This window comes from Ambystoma mexicanum, chromosome 2q (genome assembly GCF_040938575.1).
Source record: "Ambystoma mexicanum isolate Mex_15411 chromosome 2q, UKY_AmexF1_1, whole genome shotgun sequence".
In the NCBI taxonomy this organism is placed as follows: Eukaryota; Metazoa; Chordata; class Amphibia; order Caudata; family Ambystomatidae; genus Ambystoma; species Ambystoma mexicanum.
This window is the reverse complement of record NC_090924.1, coordinates 1,477,706,056-1,477,732,146: the sequence shown is the minus strand read 5'-3', so window position 1 is coordinate 1,477,732,146 and position 26,091 is coordinate 1,477,706,056. Positions and strand designations below refer to the sequence as shown.

Below are 26,091 nucleotides of genomic sequence, written 5' to 3'. Positions count from 1 at the left end.
AGTAGGAATACAGGGGACAAATTGGTTTTGATGTGGTGACCACAGAGGCAAAGCAGTGGGAAATCTGTTTTTTGAGCACCAATGGGAGAATGTTTTTTTTTTATGATGTCTCATAACTGCTAGAGTAAAGAAATGGAAAAACAGGGAATTTGCTTGCTTATGTTTAGAAAGACAGGGAGAGCTTCTAGGGAAAACTAATCAGCACACAAGGAGGACATCGATTTTTAGAATATGCAACAGATGTGTAAAGGAAAGGAAATGCAAATGAAAAATCGTTTTGACCACACAACAGGGAAAGAGGAACAAAAGCGGAAAATCGGTATGGGGATGTTAAGCTTCATTTCAACGGAAAACAAAATGAAAATGGAATTTGTTTTCTACTGAGGCTGTAAATGACAGGTAAGCTCTCGGAAAGGGCATAGCTTACACAAGGCAATCAGTTTTCAGTTTGGATAGAAAATGCAAAGAGAAGATACAGTGACAAATGGACATTCGTTTATCAGGGCAGAATTTAAACACAGGGACAAATTTGTTTCTCAGGTAACAATGGGGTTACTTCTTTTGGGCAACACTTTATAACTATAACTATTAACAAACACACTGGGAAACAGATTGCTGGTTTCGAATTCCACCAATCCCGATTCTGTGAAATTCAATGGGGGAATTAATTGATTTACTTACAAAAATATTAAGGATTTACACAATGAAATGAGGGGTCTTTCAATGGGGATTGGCAAACATACACAAGCAAACAAGAGATTTGTCTATGGGGAAATGACTGAAATACACTGACAATTGTGGTTTTCAATTGGGAATGTTCAATGGGGAAATATTGGATGCAATGCTACAAGAATCAAGGGCTTATGGAATTAAGGGCTGGGGTTATTGCTACTTACATAGCAAGCCTTTGTTTAAGGTTCAGGAAAGCCAGCTGCATCTCAGGACACTCTGGGAAGATAGGGCAGGTCTCTGGTAACTCAACTCTCAAAGATGGTAAGTTTCAGCAGCCTTCTCTCCATCCTCCTCTTTTTCCTGTCTCCCTGGTGTTTGTGTATCCCTGTCCTAGTACAGTCCCCCTTATATAGCAGAAATGACATCACCAATTTTACAATCTAGGGGAAGTACCATGCAATAATCCCTGCCGCCAGGATTGAACAGTTACCCTCTCTCTCTCTCTCTCAGCCCACAGTCAGGATTGGTTTAGGGCTTTGGGGCAACATCTGTCTTTTCCCATTTGTCATCATCCTTTGTTCTCCTTTCAACTTTTGTCAAAAACTAGTTATGTATCCCAACTTCATAATTGGACTAGCAACTGCCATACTATACATATTTTCTGTTTTAGCTTACCATGGGGAATTAGATAAACCGACCGCCAAATCCGTATCATGTAGCATGGCCACGTGTCACATTTTTGTCATTTCCATAAAATGCACAACAATTATGAAGATGTAAGTTATTAAGAATATCCCTGATTTCATTTCCCGCCTTTTCACCAACTTTCACATTTGTAACATTTTCAGATCAGCCAGAAAATATGTCTAACTGACCATCACAGTTCCCAGAGTCACAGGTAGATGCATTTTATACCCCAAAACCGCTTCGAAATTACATGAAAAATGGTATAAAAATTAAATCAATACACAGTATGGTTGCTGCGAAAAATGCCTAAAATGACATAGGGCCTCATTACGAGACCGGCGGTAACAGTGCCGGAAAAACCGGCAGGTTACCACTGGACCTGTATTACCATTCCGCCTCCGTGATTCCCGGAATCACTGGGGCATTACGACCCCAGTGACCCGGGAATTCTGGAGGCAGAATTCTGTAAGTCCCCATTCCCATGGAGTCCCACATGGGGATGGGGACAATGGAAACGCTGGTTCCGTCTATGACAGAGCCAGTGTTTTCATGTCCGCCTGTTGGCGAGTGGTGTAAATCCCGCCAGGTCACACCTGGCGGGAGTGACACCTCCTGCCTGCAGGACTCTTAATCAGCCGGTCCGGAAACAATGGTGGCAGCGGTTTTACCGCCACCGTTCTTTCCGGACCGGCAGGGTCGTAATGAGGCCCATAGTCTTTTAAATTAATTGTGAGTATTCATGTTCAGCAAATGGGATGGTGGTTTCATCCCCCACCACCATCTGTCCCCCTTGGTCAGCCTGTGACCAGAGGTTTTTATGAGTTTCTTTGAAGTTAGTGTGTGTGCTCTTTGAAGTGGGTGCAACAAGGATTCACACATTTTAGTCATGCTCCAGCCAAGGATGGCTTTCTCTTGAAGTCCTTGCTTCTCTAGTCAGTACGTCTGGAGGATACAGAATGTTGACGCCTTTAGCAGGACCAAATTCTATTGCGGGTTATTAGATGTGAGATGTGACATCCCGCTGAAGTGGGGCTTTCCTTTATTTGGTGGGTGAAACATAATATTACTTGCTTTGGTCAGCCCACACATGATGTTTTGCTTTCCTGACATTTTTCAGTGAGCAGTGATATTTTCCCCAGTTTGGTGTTTTAAAGCCATTTTTATTTGCAAACACTTGTGCAGGCAGTTTATGCTTTCAATGTTTAAAACTCCTGTTTTAAGTCCTAAAGCCAACACTCCTGATTCCTCCGTTTGTAAATTAAACTGCAGCTTGTTCATTGAGAATGATAGGCAGGCCCCTTTCCAAATGGCTCTTTAACATTACATGAAACAAAAACAAAGCCAGGCCATTTTTGTTGCAGTGTTTAAATGCCTGCCATTCATGTGAAAAGCAAAATCCAGGCCGTTCTTGTTGCAGTGTTTACATGCCTGCCATTCAGGAGAAAGGCACAAGCAAAAGCCAGGCCGTTTTTGTTGCAGGGTTTAAATACCTGGCATTCACTTGGAAGGGACTTCTGTTTGGGGCCTTTAAATGCACCCCACTTGCCATCCCCCTTTTCTGGTGGGGATCTCTGTGTGTGAAAGAACTTTGGTGAAATTGCACGCACACAAGACACCACTTCAAGTATTGGTCGAGGTCCTGGTCCATGTGTGGCCAGTATGTGAACTCTCACAAGATTTCCAAAGTTGTATGAAACCCCTGATGACCGGCTGTGGCCGTGTCATGGGCGTGCCTTAACATCAGGCTTCAGAATGAGATAGGTACCAACTGCTGGTCACATCCAGAGATGGATCTCCACATCAACACACCATCTTGGATGGGAACATTTTGGAACATGTCATCAACACCATGAGATCCTCTTTCCCAATGTAATCAGAGGAAACTTCATGGGGTCTACAATGGGCCTCATTACACGGTAGGCAGTGGACCAAGGTCCATGCCGGTAAAATACCGGCACCGCCTTGGTGGAGAGGGGAATTACCGCCCTATTCCAAGGTTGGCAGGGCGGTAATTCCCCCTTCCACCATTGCCCTTCCCCATTCCCATTTTTGCCCCATAGGGCATAATGGGAATGGGGAAGGTGCTAATTACGGTACCGCAAATTTGCGGTGCTGTAATTAGCACCAAGGTCCCTTAGCGGGTTGGCTTTTAATGCCTGCTAAAAGCAGGTGTTAAAGTACCAACCCGCTAAGGGACCTCGTAGTAAGGCGGTAAGGGTTAACGGTCACCGGTACCATTACCGGTGACCGTTAACCCTTACCGCCTTCCGTGTAATGAGGGCCAATGTGTTGCTAACATTTTCCAATAATCAGATCCCCTTTTTGTGCCATAATCAAATCAGCACCTGGGGTTTCCTTACTCAACTTGGCAGCTGAGAGTTCATTTTGGGCAAGTGTTTGGGACCTGGTGACAGCAGCAACCTGGATTTTCCCCATCAGGGACTCGATCTGTATGGGATCCCCGTGGATGGATCGGGTTTTGGCCAACTGGTCAGCCAGGTCATTTCCGGTTTTGTGTGGTCCCTCTGTTCTGGAGTGACCCTTGATCTTTTTCCAATATTTGAAACTCTCAATACTTGTTGAAAATTATCGACAATTCAGTCTTGGATTGGTGTTGTACATGGTGTTTTAATTATCTGATACAACATGACAATTGTGGCATCTAGTGCCAAATGTGATGAAACAAAAAAGCTGACGCGCGTTTTGACTGTAGTCTTTATCAAGGCAAAGGAGGTTGTTGAGCGGGCTCCTAGTGAAGTGGAAGACAGATCACCCTGAATAGAGTGCTGAGTTGAGGCTTGTATAGCTTGTATAGCTCATCTGAGTCTGGTTGTGTGCGTCCGATGAGCTATACAAGCTATACAAGCCTCAACTCAGCACTCTATTCAGGGTGATCTGCCTTCCACTTCACTAGGAGCTCGCTCAATAACCTCCTTTGCCTTGATAAAGACTTCAGTCGAAACGTGCATCAGCTTTTTTGTTTCACCACATTTGGCACTAGATTCCACAATTGTCATGTTGTATCAGATAATTAAAACACCATGTACAACACCAATCCAAGACTGAATTGTCGATAATTTTCAACAAGTATTGAGAGTTTCAAATATTGGACCAGCAATAAAGGAGGTTCAGGTCCATGTACTGCTTCCCCCATTGGTAAAGGCCTGCTTGTACTGGCCATTCCTTCCCACGGGTACGGTACAGTAACCATTGGTCAGGTAAATGGCGGTATACACCTTTGACCATTGGATCTGGCCCAATCCCTGATACATGTAGGTAAGAGGACATCGGGATATGTGGACCCATTTGTTTAACTCATTATGGTCTTCGCAAAGTCTCCATTGGCCATTGGATTTTAGTATCCCCAGTACCGGGTTATTGAAGGTACTGTGGACTGGACAAATTATCCCACAGGATTCTAAGTTCTTTATTATCTCTTTGAGTGACTCCATAGATGCAAGTGGCAACCAGTATTACTTCATGAATACGGGAGCCATCCCAGGGTCGGTTGGTATGGAGGTGGAGTATATCTCGGTGCAACCACAGTCATACAAGTCCACGGCAAAGATCTCTTGAAAATCCCAAATCACCTGTTTCAGCTTCTGCTTTTGCTCCTCAGTCTCACAAGCATCAGCGAGGTTGATTCGTTCCTCAACCCTCCGCCTGAAACCTGGAAATATCTCAGGTTTTGCGATTTCTGTGGTATCCTCCAGTTGCGTGGAGAGATCTCTTGTTATGCTGTTGGCCTGGACAGGAGGTTTCAAGGAGGGTAGGCAGTCACAGTTGACTTCTTATCCTTCCTGATGTCGAAGGTTACCCCCCCCCCCATGAGGGCAGGAAGAGTACACCAAGAAATTCCCCCCTTGCTGGGTGAAAATCTTTTTTGGAGGTAAGTCATCGTCAACGTCATAGCAGTCATTGGGGATCTGTCCCATGATTTAATTCCCTAAGTCAATGGAGAAATGTTGAGCATCAAGCGCCATTCCAAGGAAGGTGTCTGTGCCCAGAGTGATACTCATAGGGTCACTGTTATCCACCAATATTCGGTTGGTGTTGTGTTCTAGGTTAATGAGTTGTGTCGGGTGCAAATACAAACCTTACTGTTGGAGGTGTTAATTTAAATTTATATATGTGTCCTGGTTTTGGATGCTCTGTCCTCGCTTAATTATTAGGGAAACATTGAATTGTCGGACCAGCCCTGGGATGGCGATCTCTTCTTCAGTTTGACCTTCAACTGTATACAGCAGCAATTGGGCTAACCGAAATGCTTTCTCAGGATTGTCAAAGCCCATGGGGTTACCCCCCAGTTGAGACCAGACTTTGGGCCTTATTACACGGTAGGCGGAGGACCAAGGTGCTATTAGCACCTTGGTCCATGCCGGTAAAATACTGGCACCGCCTTGGAGGAAAGGGGAATTACCGCCCAATTCCAAGGTTGGTGGGGCGGTAATTCCCCCTTCCCCCATTGCCCTTCCCCATTCCCATTTTTGCCCCATAGGGCTCTATGGGAATGGGGAAGGCGCTAATTATGGTACCACAAATTGCGGTACCGTAATTAGCACCCTGGTCCCTTTGCGGGTTGGTTTTTAATGCCTGCTAAGTTGCAGCTTTTCGGGGTACGAGATTTGGGTTCAGGTTCATAGGTTTCTAAAGGTTTTTTCTCAGGTAAGGAAGGACTTGTTGGTTGTCAGGGTTTTCCCCCCGTCATTGCTCTGGGGCACCAGACTCTGGGCTTGAGCTGTTTTGTGCAGCCATGTTCATTTGAGGGCCCTGCTGAGCCCTCAACATGTGATTCAGGTCTTGGTTCAGACTTTGGACCTGGCGCTCCAGTTGGGACATCCTCTCTGGTTGGTAGGGGGGCCTAGAGTCATACCTTTGTGGCTCTCTGGAAGGGTAACTGTTCCTTCTCCCAGAGTAGCTTGGGTATTAAGGGTTTCCCTGGTAGCCCTCTATCCTTGGTCTTCCTTCTCCCTGATTTGGGGGTCTAGAATCCTGAAAGCGGGGAGAGAGAGGAGGATTATTCTGGAAGTTGGTGTTTGGAGGGTATCTAGGGAAGAAACATAGGTTGGAGGATGGAATATTTCTTTCTTCCAGAGGGAAGTTCTGTGGTACGTTTTGCAGGAAGTTTCCTGGAGCTGTACTTACCTGATTGGGGCTTCTCTTCTTGTGCCAGGGGAGTACATACATACCCCAGGATGGGTCTGTTACCATTGTATCTTGGGCCTATGCAGGTGGCAGAGTCAGGTGACGCATTTGTGGGATACCCTGCCTGGCTACCACCCGCTTTGGACTGATCAGAGGATCTCCTCTGCCTCTCATTTGGTTTACTAGAGGGAGGAGTATTTTTAGGGCCCCCGCATTTCTAAATCCAAAATGGGGGTATTCTTCACCTTCGCCACCTTAGCAGCAGTGGGGGTGTTGGAGGGTTTGGGATTTTCTTGAGTATTTTTGTTTTCCACTGGCTTTTGGACTTCATAGATCCAGGTAGCCTGTTCTATTACCCAATCCAGAGTCCTTTGATTGTGAAAGTTCATAACCAGTTGTGTCATGATGTACTTAGGGAGGGCATGAAAATAAGTATTGATAAACTCCTTGCTATTTGTGCGAACCCATCTAGAGGTCTGGGCAAATGTCTGCTTCAATTCTTGCACAAACTCTCTCAGTGCCTGATCCTCTCCGCACTGCAGGTTGTAAGCCGCCTTGCAAACCTCCTGGGGGTTCCTGTGCACTGAGAAGTGTTTCAAGATGGCTGCCTTGTAAGTAGACCATCTTGAATGATTTTGATCCTCCAGCCCAGCAAAGAAGCTGGAGTATTCCAGGGAGAATGTCCACTTGACAAACTCCATGGAATTATGGCCATTTTTTATTCCAAATGATGTCATTGTCTGGTCATACAGATCCAGGTGCTCCAAGACTGAGTACTGAGTACTGTTTCAGATGGTACCTTTGCAACCTGTGTTTCTGCCTGTCTAACTCCCTGTACTTCGCATCATAGGAGTCCTCCTGGTCAGATGTATTTGGCAAAAGATTTTTAAACCTAATTAATGATGCACGTCCATCAATATCGGCTAGGGACGTGCCTTCTGGCCCAGTTATCCAAGGCCTAATTGAGTCTAGCTGCCTGTTGGTTCCCGGTTATTGTGAACTGATAAACATGAAATTTACAGTAGCTTGCGCATATAATGTGGCGTGTTGGCTTGAGGCCCCTTGTAAAGAGAGCATCACACCATGGTCAGGTTTTGCCTGTCACACCCCTGACGTATACACAGCTCCTTCCGTATACACAGCTCCTTCCTAGCCACGGAAGCCAAATGAAGTGACCCCTCCCACCTTGGTTGACACGGGCTCCTGATTGTAGAAACACAGGGACCCCGAGGCAGCCTAAGGGGGAAGAGGGTTAGGGAGAGTTTATGGATGGGTAGGGGGTGTTAGGGTAACCGGGAAAGGAGAAGTAGAGCACAATAAACATAAACTGAAAACCATATAGGCTTGCCTCAATCTACCACTCAGTCAGTATCCTTCAGATTAAATGCTAACTCCCAATGGTAATTGTAATTACCTTAAGCAGCCACAAACATAAGCACATGAAGCATGAATAGCACATAACACATGAATGAAACAGGACACTGAAAGCTGAAACCCCTGAGACCTGGAGACAGCACTTCTTCATTAGTAATGCCTCTCACAAATATGCACTTTCACACTCTCTTCATAATGCCTGACTGACAGAACACATAGAACAGTACTTCAACATGGTTAATAATTCAGCATGGAATGAAACAAAAATGCTGCCACACACAAACATAGCGTTACGGCATAATATGCTTTGCCCTCGCTTTAACCCTGCTCAGTCTTAGTTCGGAAAACTGCTGTGTTGACCTCAAACAAGTCTTTGGAATTACTGAGCAATAACTACATGTGTTCTCCTAAAGGCGCCACACGGCAGTGCAATGTTCGTTTAAATGTTTATCTGCTTCTACCTCACGTCCACTCTAGAATGCAGAGGGTAACCATATGCACGTACTTCCACGCCGATGCACAGTTCATACCAGCATTTGCAAGTGTTTCAGTACTCTGCGTGAGAGCACGGATTTGTATACAAAGAACATTAATTGCGAACACTTATCTGAGGCCTGGGGGGGGCTAACCAGCACCCCCCCATGCAGAAAAGATCCTGCGTTGAACGGCTTCTCCAACTCCGATCTGGAGGACACACTGCAAAAGGTCACCGCCGGGCCGAGGGCTGATTGGAATCGCTCCCTCTCCTCAAAATGGAATCTCCACATGCTCCGCCTGAGCACACTGCTTCCTCCGGCACGTGTCACGCCATCAATCACCAGCAGGCAGCACGGGCCAGGGAAGTCTTTAAATAGCAGTTGGCTGCCAGAATCATGGGAAATGTAGTTCCAAGCCCCCTTTTTAGCACAATTAGATGTTTTTCCAAAGACTACAGGCCCATTTTCCCTGCATTCCCCTTCCATTACTAACAGATTGGGATTTCTCAAGGTCTGATTGAGTCTAGCCATTTCTTTCTCCAATCTCTCTGCTTTATCTTTCTCAGCCCCTATCTTGTGGTGGTAGATAGAGGCCTGAGCTTTGAGCTCTGCTACCAGAGCTTTAGTAGTTTCTATAACCTTGCTTTGTGCCACTACTTGGCCATTGAGTCCCTTGCTCTCCTCACAAAGGGACTCATTTTCTTTCTGTGAATCTTGTATTATCTGGGAATACTCATACCTCTTCTTTTGCAGGAGGCTAATCTCCTCACTCTGTGCATTTTTGGTCTGTGTTGTCTGATCTAGTTCAAATTCTATTTGTCCCACATGTCCCATTAATTTCTCATTTTCTACCCTCATGTCAGTCAGTTCCTGGAAACATGACTCGCTTTTCTCCAGGTCTTTCTTTAACTGGCACACTTCCTGACACAGGGCATCTTTTTCCTGACACAATGTGCTATTCTGATCACTAAGGTGAGCTCTCTGCCGCTTCAAGCACTCAAATTCTGGCGCTCCTGGTCAAATTCCGCCTGGGAATTGACCACCTTAATAATCAACTGGCTATTCTCATCTTTCAGTTGCCTAATCTGTATTTGAAAGGTGTACATGTCCTCTAAGCAGGCCCTGTTATGTGCCAATTGCTGATTCAATTTTCTCTCAGGTTCTCAACACCTTCTTGACACTCCTCTCTCAGTGCAGAAAATGGAGACTCTCGCTCTGCATTCATTTGGTGCTGTAACGCTAACTCATCCTTTAGGTGCTGAATGATGTCACCTAATTTTAACTCAGATTTCTGGCTCTGTGGCACTTTCTCCTCTACCTGCCTTATCTCTCTCTCTGCTTTATCCAATAACTCAGATTGACTTTGCACAGAGGCTACACTCTCCTGGTATCTTTCTTCCATGATCATCATGGGGAAGTACCTATATACTGTGAGTTGGACCATTTTTCTTCTATGGGGAAATGACTGAAATATACTGGCATTTGGGGTTTTCAATGGAGATTTTTCAATGGGGAAATATTGGATGCAATGCTACAAGAATGAAGGGCTTATGCAATTAAGGGCTGGGTTATTGCTACTTACATAGCAAGACTTTGTTTAAGGTTCAGGAAAGCTGGCTGCACCTCAGGACACTCTGGAAAGGTAGGGGAGGGGTCTGGTCACTCCACCCTCAAAGATGGTAAGTTTCAGCACCCTTCTCTCCGTCCTCCTCTTTTTTATGTCTCCCCAGATTTTGTGTATCAATGGATTCAGGTGGGGTTATATGGGGAAGGTTGTCCAGAGAATGGGGATTGGAAGGAATCTTTGGCGTTGGGTTTTGGCCCTATATAGTAACCCTACAACTAGGGTATTGGTTAACAGGATCTTGTCGGCTATGTTCCATCTTTTTTTTTTAAACTTTATTTTTGGTATTTGTACAATAAACAAACAAAACATATATCGTAAACATAAACTTAGAAGTAACTAGTGCTTCATGTCCCGCCCATCCCGCCCCCTCCCCGGTACCCGCCAGGACACCCTTGACATAAGTCTTCAGTGGTAAACAGTTGGTTGCTGTGCTCATGTTGGGGTGTATGTCCGTGTAGTTTTGCTCAAGTTCTGGGGATGTGGCTCTTGAGGAGTCGGTGCTTCCCGTGGATAGCAGATAAGCAATGTATGAGCCCAAATGTCCGGTGGTCGAGCATGCAGGGGTAGTAGCTTGACGTAGTTTGATTCTGTGTCCTGGCAATATGCTATGGGCCTCATTAGGACCCTGGCGGTAAGGGGTCTACGCCAGCGTTAGCTGCGCCGACCCCTTACCGCCAACTACGAGTTCCCAAAGCGCCATGGTCATTTTTCCGCCCGCTTTTTGCGGGCGGAGAAATCCATGGCGCTATGGGACCTTGGTGTTAATTACGCCACCGTAATTTACGGTGGCGTAATTAACTCCTTCCCCACTCCCATTATACCCTATGGGGCCGAAATGGGAATGGGGAAGGGTAAATGGGTCAATGGGGACTTACCGCCCCGCCGACCTCGGAATGGGGCGGTAAGTCCACCATCCGCCATGGCGTAAACGGACTTTACGCCATGGCCGGAAAGTCCGTCGATGGCGGAAAAAATCCGCCAGGGTCGTAATGAGGGCCTATGTCTTTCAGCCATTGGTGTACAGTTGGTGTAGGTCCTTCTCCCCATGACATTGCAATCCTCCTGTGTGCCAGCAATAGTAGTAGCCCTCCTAGTTTGCGTGTTCGAATGGGGAAGTGTTTAGTAAGTACTATGACGGTGAGCGTTGCACTACGTCTGTTTTAACAGAATCAAAAATTCCAAAAAATGGAAAAAAATGTTTCTTTAGAAATTTAGGGTGCAAACCCACTGGAAGAAGTGTCTCCGTGGTAGAACACTAAACAAATCACAAAAGAAAGACCTTGGCTGTGAAGCCAGCGGTGCGGGCTGCACTCCTGTATACCACTTGGGTGTGGTTTCATGCGGTAATTAAAGTTCAACTAAAGCTTACTGTAAAAACAAATATGTATTTATTAAATCTTGGTTTGCTTATTATTTTCATAAGCTGTAATTCCTCTGGGGGAATTAGAATTTTGAGGCTGAAATGTCATATTAAGGCCTATGCATTTCGGGTGTAAAACCCTTCTTCAGGGCCTGTGAACATATATATATATTAATAGCTGCCTTCTGGTTAAATCTCTTAGGTGATTGTAACAATGAACAAGCCAATCATAGTGTCCAAAATTGGAATATAGAGAAATCATACATCAAATCATAGCATAATCATTGTCAGAATGAGCAAAAGCATGATTGGAGATTCAAGTTATAATAGTGAGATTCACATACATTACCCATGTTGTGTTAGGAAATGGGTAATTGGTTATGTCATCATCCAAAGTGTCCATCATTAGTGGAGGATTATAACGTTGTCAGAAAGATTTCTGAAAAAATAAATAATAATAAAGGGCAAATAAACATATTACCACAACTGATACTCATTATAAATGTAACTGAGCTTGAAAAAACATGCCAAGGGACTGACCTGCTATTCTCATGCATGAATATCCTTGAAGCAGTATCATGGAGAGAAAGCAATCAAAATGGTGCCTGATTGTAGATCTGAAATAATAAAACTAAATTATATGTTGCTCTAAATGCAAGTTTATAAGTATTCTGTGTGACACGGTTCGCATTGTTACCTGAAATGGAGAAAAGCGTAGGAGCGTGAAGTCGCTGTCAGAACTGCCAAGTCGAACGCTGTGATAGCACGCGTGTAATATCAGTGAGGCGGGGAAGTCTAAAGGGCGATACCGCCTTCGTACGAGTGTTCTTCTAAAAGGGAAATATAGCTACATTAGGGTTTAACTCTTGTGTCAGTGGGCGGAAAATATTAAAGTTGCAGAAGTGTTTAGAAAGTCCCAGGAGTGTGATCCTGGGGTCAGGTTCTATGGGCATGCTGTTACGCTCACCTGGTATCCACGGGGACGCCACCCAGCTGCGGGGACTCTAGTGCCATTCTCAGCCGCTCCCTGGTAAAATCAGTGCAGAAGTTCTGCCTGGAAAACAGGTGGGCAATGTTCAAGACTGGGCAACTGGGGTAAGAGCCTCCCAACACCCCGTATGCACGCAGCCCCTCCCTGGAGCTTTCCTCAAATTGTTATGGATTTTGGCGTGCTCTCCGTCCTGACTTCTTGGCAGGGGCATGTTGTCCTTTGTGGGCGAGTGCGATCTAGTTACTTCACTGATGCTGCCCTCTACAGTCTTTCAGGTAGGTCTTATTACTGTTATACTGTAAGCCTTTCTTGGATTCAATAATGTCTTTTCTCTCTCCTTAGGTGCGCGGAAGTTCGCTGTGGAATGTTGGCTGAATTTGGACTCACCGGCAGGTGATGGTTTTTCGAGAGCGCCCTGATGCGGTAAGTAGGCGCTATGCGCAGCGCTATGATGCCTTGCCTTTGCTGACCTGTTGTCTTTTGTTCCCGTAGGTTGCGGTGCTCACCCGGAGCAAGAAGTCCCAAGGCAGTGCTTGTCGATGGGCGACTTGAGAGGTAAGCTGCCGGCACAATTGTAAATGTCTAATGTCTTGTTTCTCTCCTTTTGCAGATCCGACGGTCCGGGAGGCTCACTGTTCCTTGGATGCTGTTTGCAGGAGCAGAGGGCAGCTAGCGGTGGAATCACAGGTAAGCTGCTGCTAATAACGATGTCCCTTTTGTTTTTCAGGTGCTGTTCTTCCGAGGTTCGCAGATGCTGCTGAACACGATGAGCGTCACGTTGCAGGATTGCAAAGTAACGCAAAGTGTGTTGTCTTGCTCGGGTGTGGTTTAAATAGCATCAAGAAAGTAGTCCAGGTAAAATAGTCCCTAGGCTACCACACCCAAAACACTATACCGCATAGCTTGGTTCCAAGGAGCCAAGCTATGTGGATGCCTCCATGTTGACTGGCATTGAAATAAAGTAGTTCCCAAGCACAAGTCTTCATTAAGTATGAGCCTGGCGCCAAAGGCGCCAGGACTGGCCCCAAGAGGGCCTAGGCAAAGGAAGCCTAAGCTTGTTGGGGGCCCGAGCCAAGACCCCTCCTGCCCATGGGCCTGCCGGGGGGGGTTTCATGAAGTGGGTCGTGACAGCCCTCCCCCCCCAAGCTCACTCTTAAGGAGTTCCTTCTGTCCGGCCCTGGTTTAGTTGGAAAGTTGCGATGATATGTTCTGATCAGACGTGGTGCATGAATGTTTTCACAGGGTTCCCAGGATCTGTCTTGGGGTCCAAATCCTTTACAATCGACTAGGTAGTATAACTTTCCCCTCGAATACTTGGAATCCAAGATGCTTCTGACTTTGAATTCTGGTTCTCCGTCAATAAGTATGGTTTTTGGTGGTGTCCCAATCCGTGTACCGGGCTTTTAATAGGGACACATGAAATACTGGGTGAATCTGTAGGTTAGGTGGTAAGTCTAGTTTGACGGCCGCTGGATTGATAATTGCCTTGATGGTGTAAGATCCTAAGTAGCTGGGTTGAAAAGTCTGGGTTCCCTTGATGGGTACAAACTTGGCAGCCAGCCAAACCTTGTCTCCTACCTGATAGTCTGGGGCCTTTTTCCGGTGTTGGTCGGCAAATTGCTTTTGTTTTTCTTTGGCGAAAATAAGATGTTCTTTGGCCTTTTTGAAAGCCTGAGTGATGTTGGTGTGAAGAGTTTTTACTGCTGACATTTCCAAATTTGTTGGGACATCTAGTTCTGAGGTACAGGGTGTCTACCATAAAGGGTATAAAAGGGTGTTTGTCCGGTACTGGAGTGCAAGGAGTTGTTATATGCGTACACGGCTATCCATAACAAATCTTTCCAGTCTCTTAGTTCATGGTGTAACATGCACCATAGGTATTGTTCGAGGGTCTGGTTGGTCCTCTCGGTCTGACCGTCCGTTTGGGGGTGATGCCTAGAGGATAGCCGGACGTCAATTTGTGCCATTGCACAACATTTTTTCCAGAAGTTGGAGATGAACTGGCTACCTCGATCGGAGATCAGGACTGATGGGAAGCCATGTAGTTTTACAATACCATCCAGGAACACTTTGGCTAGAGTGGGTGCGTCAGGGAGGCCTTTGAATGGAAAAAAGTGTGCCATCTTTGAGAACAAGTCCACGACTACCAGGATGGTGTTAAACCCTTGACTGGGAGGTAGGTCAGTGATGAAGTCGAGGGAAAGAGTATGCCAAGGAGTGGGAGGAATGTCTAAAGGTTGCAGAAGACCGGATGGTTTTTGTTTTTGTGACTTGTTTTGCGCACAGACTACGCAGGACTGAACATATTGGATGACATCCTTACGCCAGGCAGGCCACCAGAAGTTCTGTTTTATCTTGACTCGAGTCTTGGTGATTCCTGGGTGCCCTACGATCAGGGAATCATGATAACTAGCAACAATTTGTTGTTGTAAGTCTTTGGTGGGTACAGACAACCGATCCTTAAAAAAGGGTAAGTGATCTTTAATGGAATATTGTTCTCCTTCCGCTTGCCATGCGAGGAAGGCATCTGGGTTCATGGTTCATTGAATCTTCTCTCTCAGTTCAACTTGGGTTAAGGCCATAGTGAGGCCCAAGAGCTTGTCTTCCGGTATGATGGGGACTGGATCTGCGGGCGTATATACCAAGTCATCAGTGCCTGTATGAGAGTGTGCGTCAGCTTTTCCATTCTTGACCCCTGGTCGAAAAGTGATGACATAGTCGTATTCGGCAAAGAAAAGGGCCCACCGCAATTGGCGTGAAGACTGGGCTTTAGTTGTCTTAAGGTATTGCAAGTTTCGGTGGTCTGTGATAACTATAATGGTGTGTCTGGCCGCCAGAAGGTAGTGCCGCCAGGCCTTAAAGGCGAATTTGATCGCCAAGAGTTCTTTGTCCATGATGGCATAATTCATCTCCGGGGGAGAAAATTTCTTCGACCAAAAGGCCACTGGATGTAGCTGGCCTGTTACTAGATCTCTTTGTGAGAGGACAGCTCCCATCGCTATGCTGGAAGCGTCTGTTTCCACGATATAAGGAAGATCGGGGCGAGGATGTCGCAGGATTGGCGCGGAGGTGAACCTTTTCTTGAGTTCCTGAAAAGCCTTCTCTGCTTCTTCTTTGGTCCAGGCAAATTTCTTGTTATTGTTTCTTAGCAATATGGTGATCAGGTGTACGACCTGTGAGAAGTCTGGTATGAACCGGCGATAGAAGTTTGCAAAGCCCGACATACTCTGTACCCCTTTTACTGATGTTGGTGATGGCCATTTCAAAACGGCGTCCACTTTATGCAGGTCCATTCTGATGCCTCCTGGAGTAAAAATAAAACCCAGCCTCATTACACGGAAGGCGGTAAGGGTTAACGGTCACCAGTAATGCTACCGGTGACCATTAACCCTTACCGCCTTACTACGAGTTCCCTTTGCGGGACCCGACTTTAATGGCTGGTTTTACCAGCCGTTAAAGTAGGGTGCCGCAAAGGGACCTTGGTGCTAATTACGGTACCGCAATTTGCGGTAACGTAATTAGCGCCTTCCCCATTCCCATTATGCCCTATGGGGGAAAAAATGGGAATGGGGAAGGGCCTTGGTGAATGGGGAATTACCGCCCCACTCACCATGGAGTAGGGCGGTAATTCCGCCATCCACCAAGGCGGACACGGTAAAATACCGGTGGCAACCATGGCGCTAATAGCACCATGGTTACCGCCTACCGTGTAATGAGGCCCTCAACTTCGGTGACGTGAAAAAAGCACTTCTCCAGCTTTGCATATAAACAATGTTCCCGGAGCTTGGAGAGGACTGAACGGACGTGTTTGATGGGATCCTGTTTTGAAGTTGAGTACACTAAGATATCATCTATGTACACTAGGGCGCAGACATCAATTAACTCTCTCAAAACGTCATTCATAAAATACTGAAACGCTGCAGGAGCGCTGCATAACCCAAAGGGCATGTCTTGATATTCGAACAAACCATATTTGGTGCGGAAAGCAGTTTTCCATTCGTCTCCTCTTCTGACCCGCACCAGGTGGTATGCTCCTCGAAGGTCCACTTTGGTGTAAATTTGGGCATCTTTGACCTGGTCCAGCATTTCTGGGATGAGCGGCAAGGGGTAATGGTTCTTTACAGTGATCTGGTTTAATGCGCGGTAGTCAATACAGGTTCTTAGGTCCCCTTCTTTTTTTGGTACGAAGAACAAAGGACAAGCTGCAGGGGACTTGGATGGGCGGATGAATCCATTTGCGAGGTACTGGTCTAAATAAGCCTTCAGATGAAGGTTTTCGGGTTCCGTGAGAGCATAGATTCTGCCGCAAGGAACCTGAGCACCGGGAACAAGGTCGATCTGGCAGTCATAGGGCCTGTGCGGCGGCAGCATGTTTGCTTGGTCCTTCTGGAATACATCCTGGAAATCTTGGTATTCCTCAGGCAAAGTACTAGTCACTCCCAAAGTTGCCACTTCAGGAGTCGTAGAGATACTGAAAGCAGGTTTCTGTTCTTGGTAATAACAGGCTGGAGAGCAGTCGCTGGGAAAGGTTAATTTTCTTGCCCGCCAGTCAATCAAAGGGTTGTGAGCAACTAACCATGCCATCCCTAGAATGAGCCGGAATTGAGGTGCCTTGATGAGATCGAACAAAATAAGTTCCCGATGTCCGTCCCGGCATAGAAAGGTTATCTCGGCTGTGCGCTGAGTTACGGGTCCGGAAGCAATTTCTGTCCCATCCACCATGGTTACCTTGTCTGTAGTTGGCTTGGAACACAGGGCAAGCCCCATCTCTGCAGCTGGGTCCTGATCTATATAATTCCCAACTGCTCCGCTGTCGATGTATGCTTCAATGGCATGCATTCTTGACGACCTTTGGTTATTAATTAAGATCACCAGAATTGTAAAGTGTGAGGTCGGTGGCTCTTTTCCCTCACTCGACAAACTGACCTCTACGTTTGCCGAGCTGGGCAGTTTCCTGACTGACACTCCTTCTCTTCATCTTTTTCCGTGGCTCCAATGATCTTCCTCGGAGGTTTCACTGGGCAGTCCTTCTGGAAACGCCCTGACTTTCCGCAGTACAGACATAGTTGTTGTTGTCTCCTTTTATCTCGCTCTTGTTTTGTTAGTGGGGGTCGTACCCCTCCGATTTGCATGGGCTCCACAGTATTTTCTTGCACTCGAGTTACATTGGGCCTCATTCCGAGTATGGCGGTAAGGGATAGCGGCCACCGGTAACGAGACCGGTGGCGGTATTCCCTTACCGCCATACTCCGAGTTCCCTCTGCACCCTCGCCCTTAACGCCTGCTTTGAGCAGGTGTTAAAGTCGAGGGCGCAAAGGGGCCTGCAAGCCAATAACGGTGACCGTAATGAACGGTCACCGTTATTTGCATCTTCCCCATTCCCATTGAGCCCTATGGGGGCTCATTTGGGAATGGGGAAGAGCCTTGGTGAATGGGGAATCACCGCCTCGCCAACCTTGGAATGGGGCGGTGATTCCGCCATCCACCAAGGCGCTGCCGGTCCGGGTACGGCGTCAACCAAGGCATTAATAGCGCCATTGATTAGCGCCGTACTCGGAATGAGGCCCATTGTCTCTAGGCCGAACGTACACTGGCCGAGGGTCCATTTTAGAACGGTCTGCTTTTCGGTCTTGCAACCGGTGGTCCAGTTGCACAACCAAGTCTATGAATTCAGAACAATCTCTGCGAGGATTAACCACTTGAGCTAGAACGTCTTTTAATTCGCCTCGTAAGCCCCGATGAAACAACGTGGTTCTTTTGTTTTCAGGCCACCTAGCCTCAGCAACTAATCGGTTGAAAGTAGCAATATACGTTAACAAATCCTGATTCCCCTGTCGGAGGGAAAGGAGTTCATTGTCCACAGCTTTTTCTCGGGTATGGCGAGCAAAGAGTTTTTCCATTTCCCTCTGAAAGTCTCCAAAATTATGTAATAAAGGGTCATCATGGGACACCAATGGTACCGACCAATCTGCGGCGCTGCCACTTAGGTATGATAACACAAAGGCTACCCGGGCTTGGTCATTTGGTAATGCTCCCGGCCTGCAAAGAAAATGAAGCCGACACTGATTCATGAAAGCTGCATATTTTCGTGGATCACCAGCAAACCTCTCCGGTGGTGCCAAAGGAACTGTACCTGGTAACACAACTTGTACTGGAGTAGAGACAGTGGATGACATACTAGGAGTTTGCATCAGTGGGTTGTTCCCAGGTAGAGGCGTCTGACCCGCTTGTGATTGCAAGACTTGCCTGCTGATATCTTCGGTACACTCTTTAGTCACCAATAAGTCTCTCCGGAGAGCGTTAGTCTCCTGTCTGGCAGAGTGAACCTCGTCACTAAGTTCTCCCAACAATTGGGCCAATTGGACTTATTCTGATGTTTCCATGGCGCCCAGGTGGATTGGTTTGGCAGTCTTTGCGTTCTGTTACGCTCACCTGGTATCCACGGGGACGCCACCCAGCTGTGGGGACCCTTGAGTTTGGATGCCTCCATGTAGCAGTTGCCATGTTGCGGGCTGTTGCGGGAACGAGGGCAATCAGGTTTGCGGGGTGCCTCTAAGATGGAAGTAAATAAACGTGTCTAGGGCGGTGGAGGCCCGCAGTGTTTCGCCTGTTGGGGGGGGGTGAGGAAGTTTCCTTCGATAAAGAGATCGCCCATGGTTTTTAAGTTTAGCTTGTCGGCCCAGTTCAGGTAAACTTTCTCATTGGTCAGGGGAATACCAGGGATGAATTTTATCGGGAGAAGGGAGGAGAACCTGGTCTGAATTTTACATTTCTGCGCGATTATTTTCCATATTGCTAAGGTGGAGAGGACCGTGTTTAGAGTGTTGTATGGCCAATGATGACTGCTCTGAGCAGGTTAGGAGATGTGAGGGCTCGCTCTAGCTGAACATGGGGGCGGACGAAGTGTGCGGTGTACCAGTGGCCCAGGAATTGGGCTTGTGCTGCCCAGTAGTAACGTTCTACACCCGGGAGTGCCATTCTGCCTTTTTTAACAAGCTGGATTAGTGATTTATAGGCGATTCTGGCTGGTTTGCCCACCCAGAGAAGTTCCAAGATCATGCTCTTCAGGTGTTGGAGATGCTTTTTGGGTACTAGTAGGGGCAGGTTTTCAAAGAGATAGAGGAGTTTGGGAAGTATTACCATTTTTACTATCGACACCCGGCCCCATAGGGTGAGTGGTAGTGATTTCCATCTTTCGATTTTCCCTTGTAGTGCTTGGAATACTTTGCCATAATTGTCTGGGAAAAGAGTTTGGTGGTCTCTGGCCATTTGTATACCTAAATAGTGGACGTTCGTGTGTTCCCATTTGGAACCAAAGTCATCCTGGAATTCTTGGGTCTCTGGGGTGAGTGGGAATACAATGGATTTGCTATGGTTAATTTTTAGTCCGGAGAAGTTACCAAATTTTATTATATCCCGTATTACTGGATTCAAATTTATTGTCGGGTCGTGTATGTAAAGGGCGATGTTATCTGCATATAGGGAGATTATTAGTTTGTGGGGGCCGAAGGTCAGGCCCCTTTGTATGTGTCTGGCTCGGAGGTCTGAGTCAAGGGGTTCCATCACCAGAGCAGTGGGCACCCCTGTCTTGTTCCCCGCTGGAGCTCTATTGCCGTCAATCTAGTTTTTCCCAAAATGATGTGCGAGCGGGGTTGGTTCTACAGGAGGGCAGTTAGCTGGAGGAATCTCTTTCCCAGGCCCATTCTCTGGAGGAGAGAAAGGCCATTCGATGGAGTCGAAAGCTTTCTCGGCGTCCAAAAGGACCGCCACTGCTTGGCGTGAGCGGTCTAGAGCCTCCATGACTCTGAACATGCGTCTGATGCCAAATGTTGTGTTGCGGCCCAGTATAAATCTGGCTTGGTCTGCAAGTACCAGCACGGCATCAGGGGAATGAGTCTAGAGGCCAGGATTTTAGCTAATATTTTATTGTCCAGGTTTATAAGTGATATTGGTCTGTACGAGCCACACTCTTCTGGAGGTTTGTTGGCTTTGTGCAATAGTATCATGTTTGCCTCTCGGAGGGTCGGGGGTAGTGAGCCGGCCTCTAGTGCCTCCTCGAAGACATGCAACAGAACTGGGGCGAGGATGGGTGCGAATGCTTTGTAGAACTCGCCTATTAGTCCATCGGGACCAGGCGCATTAGTGTTTGGGAGGTCTTTAATGGCTTGGATGATCTCCTCTGAGGAAATCAGTGCGTTTAGGAGTTCCCTCAGCATGGCTTCCACCCAATATAGTTCGATGTTGGCTAGGTAGTGTGCCAGTTCCTCTTGGGTGGCGGTGAAGTTGGTTTTGTACAACTCTTGATAATAGGTGGGGAAAGTTTCAGCTATTTCCTTTCTTTATTGGTGTATACTAGGGTGCCCTGGGGGTTCCGAATCTGCTCGATCTGTGTGGGTTTTCGATCCGCCGCTATCAGCCTCGCGAGGAGGGCGCCTGGTTTTTGCTTTTCTCCATATTGACGGATGCAGTGGCCATGTGATAGAAATTTCAGTTCGTAGTCTGCTGCCGCTCTGAACTTATCAAGCTCTTCTTTCAATGAGGTTAGCACTTGTGGCTCTTGTGAGGTGGTTTGTAGATGCTCGAGCTCTTTCAGGCGGGTCTCGCTCGAGGACAGTTCTCGTCTGATGAGCTTCAGGATTCCTTGTTCTTTGGTCAAACAGATCCCTCTGACATAACATTTCAGGGATTCCCACAGGGTTCCGGCCGATGACACGGAGCCCTGGTTGATCTCCAGGAAGGATATGATCTCTGTGCGGAGTTCGTCAGCGAAAACCTGGTCATGCAGGGATCTGGGTTTGAACCTCCAGTGTCTTCTCCCTTCCGATGGGTCTGGTGGGGTGCACTCCACTGTGACCGCAGAGTGGTCTGATAGCGATCTAGGCAGTATTTGGCTGTTTGTCCACTGAACCTGGCTGTGAGCGGAAACCAGTATGTAGTCCAAGCGGGAGCTGATTTTGTGGATCCAGGAGTGGAATGCATAGTCTCTGGTTTTGCCGTGTTGTTGTCTCCAGACATCTACCAGGTTGTATGCTTTGCAGATCTCAAGAACCTGAAGGGCTGCTTTTGAGGGGGTTGTAGTCGTCGGGTGTGATCTGTCCAGCTGTGGGTCTAGTGCAGTGTTCATGTCACCTGCCCATATGATTGTTGCGGGTCCTGTTTCACCCAGGTGCGTCATTACCCAATCAAAGTTGTTGTATCCATCCGTGTTCGGTCAGTAGGAGTTTATGATGATGAATTCTACATTTTTCAGGATCCCATGTACCAGGAGTGACCTCCCCTCTTTATCATTTTTGAGGGCGAGTAGTTTGAATTTCAGGGATTTATGTATCAGGATTGCCTCTCCTGTGGCGTATGTGGCGTATGATGCAAAGTATCTATGACAGCCCCAGTCTCGGGCCCAGCGATTCTCTGTTCTGGGGGGGAGCTGCGTTTCTTGAATCAGAGCAATATCCACCTTGTGTCTCGGAGGTATTGCATTATCTTTCTTGTTTTCGTCGGGTTATTGCCCCCTTTGATGTTCCAGGTAGCTAACTTGAATGTTGCTGGTGATTGATTGCTTGGTCGGTTTTGGGGTGAGATACCGTTCCATCTTGGTGGACCATGTCTCCTCGGAGCTGTGCTTGAGTTTTCCCTTTTCGGAGCGGGAGCTGGCTTTGGTATATTGTTGGGCGATTCCGGGCAGCGGCGGGAGGGGGTGCGGACCCCAGATAAGCACTCTTCCATAACATTAAACCGGGCAACCCCCAACTCGCCCATCGTATTTCCCCACCCAAAGTCCCAAAACATAACAAAGCTGCGCTTGGGGCGCTAGGGAACCTCCAAGGTCCAGCGCACCCTGTGGTCTAACGTGGATGTGGGATCCCGGGGATTAGTTTGGATAGAGTAGCATGATCTGCTGATGGGTGTAAGTGGGTGTCGTGGCGGGTCTCTGTCCACTCGGTCTCTCCTCTGTGGTCTTGGGTTGACGACATGTTGTTTGCACCCCAGCTTATCGAGGAACGAATTCGCCTCTTCGGGTGTGTTGAAAAATTGTGATTTGCTGTTGTGTTGAATTCGTAGTTTGGCTTGGTAGAGCATGGAGTATAGCAGATTGTTGTCCTGCAACCAGCGCTTTACTCCGGTGAATGTTCTGCGTATCGCTTGGACTGAGGGGGAGAAATTGGGAAAGAATTGGATGTCATCTCCGTCGTGTTGTAGTTTCCCTTTCTCTCTTGCTAAGCGGAGGAGCGTGTCCCTGTCCTTAAAGTTGAGTGGTTTTGCTATTATTGGGCGAGGAGCTGTCCCGGGAATGGGTCGGTTAGTTGGGACCCTGTGGGCCCTTTCAACTACGAACATGTTGGACAGTATGGGGCTTCCAAATAGGTTTTTACATAGGGATTCCACAAAGTCCTCCATTTTCCTCCTGTTTTGCTGCTACCTCACCCCAAGGATCCTAATGTTGTTTCGGCGTGATCGCCCTTCGAGGTCTTCGATTTTGGCCATGACGGCTTTCATTTGTGTTTCAAGTGTTAATACCTTGGTGGACATGGAGGATATATTGTCTTCGACATCGGAGATTCGTTGTTCGGCAGTGTCTAGTCTGCCCCATGTTTGTCTAAGCGATGCTGTAGCTGGTCTACTTTGGTGGACAGGGAGTCGAGTTTGCTGTCAATGTTGCCAATCCCTGCTTTTAGTTCAAGCATAATTTCTCTGATGTCGGTGGATTGAGCGGCGTCGTCATCTGAGTGCATGGACCCTCCTTGACTCTCCTGTCTCTCATTTGTTTTTGGGGTTTTGACAATGGTCCCTGTCTCAAACGTCAGCTTCCTCTGGGATTTCCCATCCTGGCGGTGCCGTAGTGCCTGGGCCGGATATCCGGATCAACTGTGGTTTTTTGCCCCTTAATTGCTTCCCTTGTGGGGGGTTATTGGCCCTGTTTGCGATTCGTGGCTCTTGCAGGGGTTCCTGTGTCCTATGGTGTCACTTTGAGTGTGGGGGTATCACCCGCCACTTTGCTGGCTTTCGCCTGATTATCGGGACTCTCGTGGGGACCCGCTGGACCCTGCGGGGGAACCCGTTTATCCTGGGTGTGAATTTGGAGCCTTCCCGGCTAGTGCGGCTGTTATCGGGACTCTGGGGGGTTTATTGATAGCAGTCCCCCTGTGCCCCGCTCTCGTGGGGACCCGCTGGGCTCTGCGGGGGAACCCGTTTATCCTGGGTGTGCATTTGGAGCCTTCCTGGCTGGTGTGGCTGTAGGTGTTCGTCTGGGCCCTAGTGTGCTTGTAGTGTCTGGTTCCCGCCGTGGGAGATGTGTGGCTGGAAGTGGAGGAGACGTCCCGCAGTGGCCCCCGCCCTGTTCTTGCGATTTGTGCTTTTCTTAGGGCACGGTGTTCCCTTTCCGCTCTCGGGCGGGGGGTGAGGGGGCTCACCTGGTGTGCTGCTGCCACCTTCAGATGACGTCCACGTGTGCCTTGGCGGGGGGGTGGCCTCCCGGCCGTCAGGCGATGTCAGGGAGTGGGGGCTCCACTGGTGGGGGTCGCTCCGCGTGGCCTCTTCCCCATGGGCTGATGTGGGGGTCGATTGCCGCCGGACCTGCTCTTCAGACCCGCTCCTCAGCACGGCCGTCTCGGGCTGCGGTGCGGCTAATGTGGGTCTCCTCGGGGGGGCTCGGGAGGCTGCGGGTCTTGTCGCCACAACCTCGAGGGATGTTTCCCTCGGTCACAGGGCCGCGCTGGCTCATCTCTCCGTGGCCCCGTGTCTGCTGAGGCCGGTGCGGGACGCGTTCTGTGCGGGCTCCTCCTCTCCCAGGCCTCGAGCCTGAAGTGTAGTCCTGGTCGCTCCCCTCGCCGTCGGGGGGGGCAGCTGCTGGTGCGCTCTGCCTCGGGACGACCACTACACCGGTGGGGGGGTTGGATGGCCCCCGGATCCGTTGTTTTTCAGGATTTTATTTTGGTACACTACTGGAGCCCACGCAAGAGCGGCCATCTTGGTGGCACTCTAGCGCCCTCTATATGGCTCTGTTCCATCTTACAAGAGGCACGAATGTCCTCTTTCACCCTTATTGAACGCCATTTGAATGGAGCCCTCGCGATTGCGATAAGGGAAAACCCAGAGATTAAGGGGATCAAATGTGGGGAGGTGGAATTTAAATTGTCCTTATTTGCTTGAACTCCCACCAGTCACCCCTGCCCTACTCGCTCAGATAGATGCCTTTGGCCATTTCTCAGGACTTAAAATCAATGGGCCTTATTACAAGTTTGGTGGTAGCCTTGCTGGTAAAACTGGTAGGCTGCCACCAAATGTGCAATCTTTTCCAGCACCCGTGAATGGGCAATTACCTGGTCATTACAGCCCAGAACGCCGGAAAGCATTACTCCCCATTCCCATTGAGCCTAATAGGGCTCAATTGGAATGGGGAGGTTGGATGTACCGGCACCATAGAGAATGGTGCCGGTGCATTCAACATGCTCAGCTTGCGGGTGCCGGTATGCCTGCCAGGACAGACCTGCCGGCCCAAAGGGCACCAACGAGCAGAACTCGTAGTTTGCCGGTCCGGGAACTATGGTACCATCAAGCTTACCGGTATCGTAGTTCCCAGACCAGCAAACTTGTAATGACCCCCAATGTGTCCAAATCTAGAGTACTTCTGCTGAGTCTTGAGGACTCTGGGATTGGGAACTAAGAACCATCAGGGGTGTGAAAGATCACATACCTGGGAATAGCGCTGCCCAAGCGATTTGAATTTTTAGTAGATCTTAATTATGCTCCTATGATGGAGGCAATTCAAACAGATCTTTCTCGCTTGGCTCTGTTGACGATCTTGTGGTATGGTAGAATGACCTTCATTTAAATAAATATCTTATCCCACCTTTTGTGTCTCTTCCCGGCTTTGCCGTTGAAGCTCCCAGCCTCCTTCTTTAATATTTATTTATTTATTTTAATTCTTATTACACGCCACATGCCCGTGGGCCTCTGGGCGCTCAAAAACAAAACGAGACAGACAGAACATAAAAAGATTAGGTCACATGAATGAGAGGGGGGATTTACTCAATGTTGAAAAGGTGAGTCTTTACAGCCTTTTTAAAAAGATGAAAGTTTTGTATTTGGCGTATAGCAGCAGGGAGTGTATTCCAGAGCCGGGGTCCCTGGGAGTCAAGACTGATGCCTCCAAATCTAGCAACCATGGATCTTGGATGATCAAGTACTGTAGCCGTGGAAGAGCGAAGGTTCCTGCCAGTTGTCTTGACTTTGATACGTTCTGACAGATATGTGGGACTACTTAGAGACACACACTTGTGTGTTATTGTAAGCACCTTGTGTGTTATTCGGTGCTTTAACGGAAGCTAATGTAGCTTCTTACGGTAGGTGGAAAAGTGGGTACGGCGTGTTTGTTCAAAGCTGGTGCGCACTGCATTATTCTGAGCCACTTGAAGAAATTGTATATTGGCAGTGGTGATGCCGGACAGTAGGCTATTACAGTAGTCCAGTCTGGAGTTAATCAAACTGGACAGGAGTGCACAGTTTTGGGTTGTTATGAATGGGCGAATATAATGTATTTGCTTGTTAATAAGTCCACAGCTAGACTGGATGTTGGAGACGTAAGATTTCATGGATAATCCGTCATCCAAAACGACACCTAATGTTTTAACTTTCCTTTGGACTGTGATGACAGTGTCAGCAATTGTGAAATTGACATGGTCAGGTGCTTGCTTGGACTGGGTGCTCTTGGTGGATACTATCATAAGTTCTGTTTTGTTATTGTTTAAAGCCAGGGAATTAC

The 26,091-nt window shown here is 47.8% G+C and overlaps 1 protein-coding gene across 1 annotated transcript in view; it reads right to left on the bottom strand.

Moving 5' to 3' along the window:
* LOC138568906 (uncharacterized) overlaps positions 1–26,091 on the bottom strand; it is a 513,515-nt gene that overhangs the window by 90,886 nt on the left and 396,538 nt on the right. Inside the window, exons 9-10 of the mRNA XM_069646685.1 lie at positions 8,844–9,367; positions 4,950–5,105 (exon numbers count right to left, since the gene is read on the bottom strand). Of these exons, the coding sequence (XP_069502786.1) occupies positions 4,950–5,105; positions 8,844–9,367 (680 nt within the window). The remainder of the gene's footprint in view (positions 1–4,949; positions 5,106–8,843; positions 9,368–26,091) is intronic.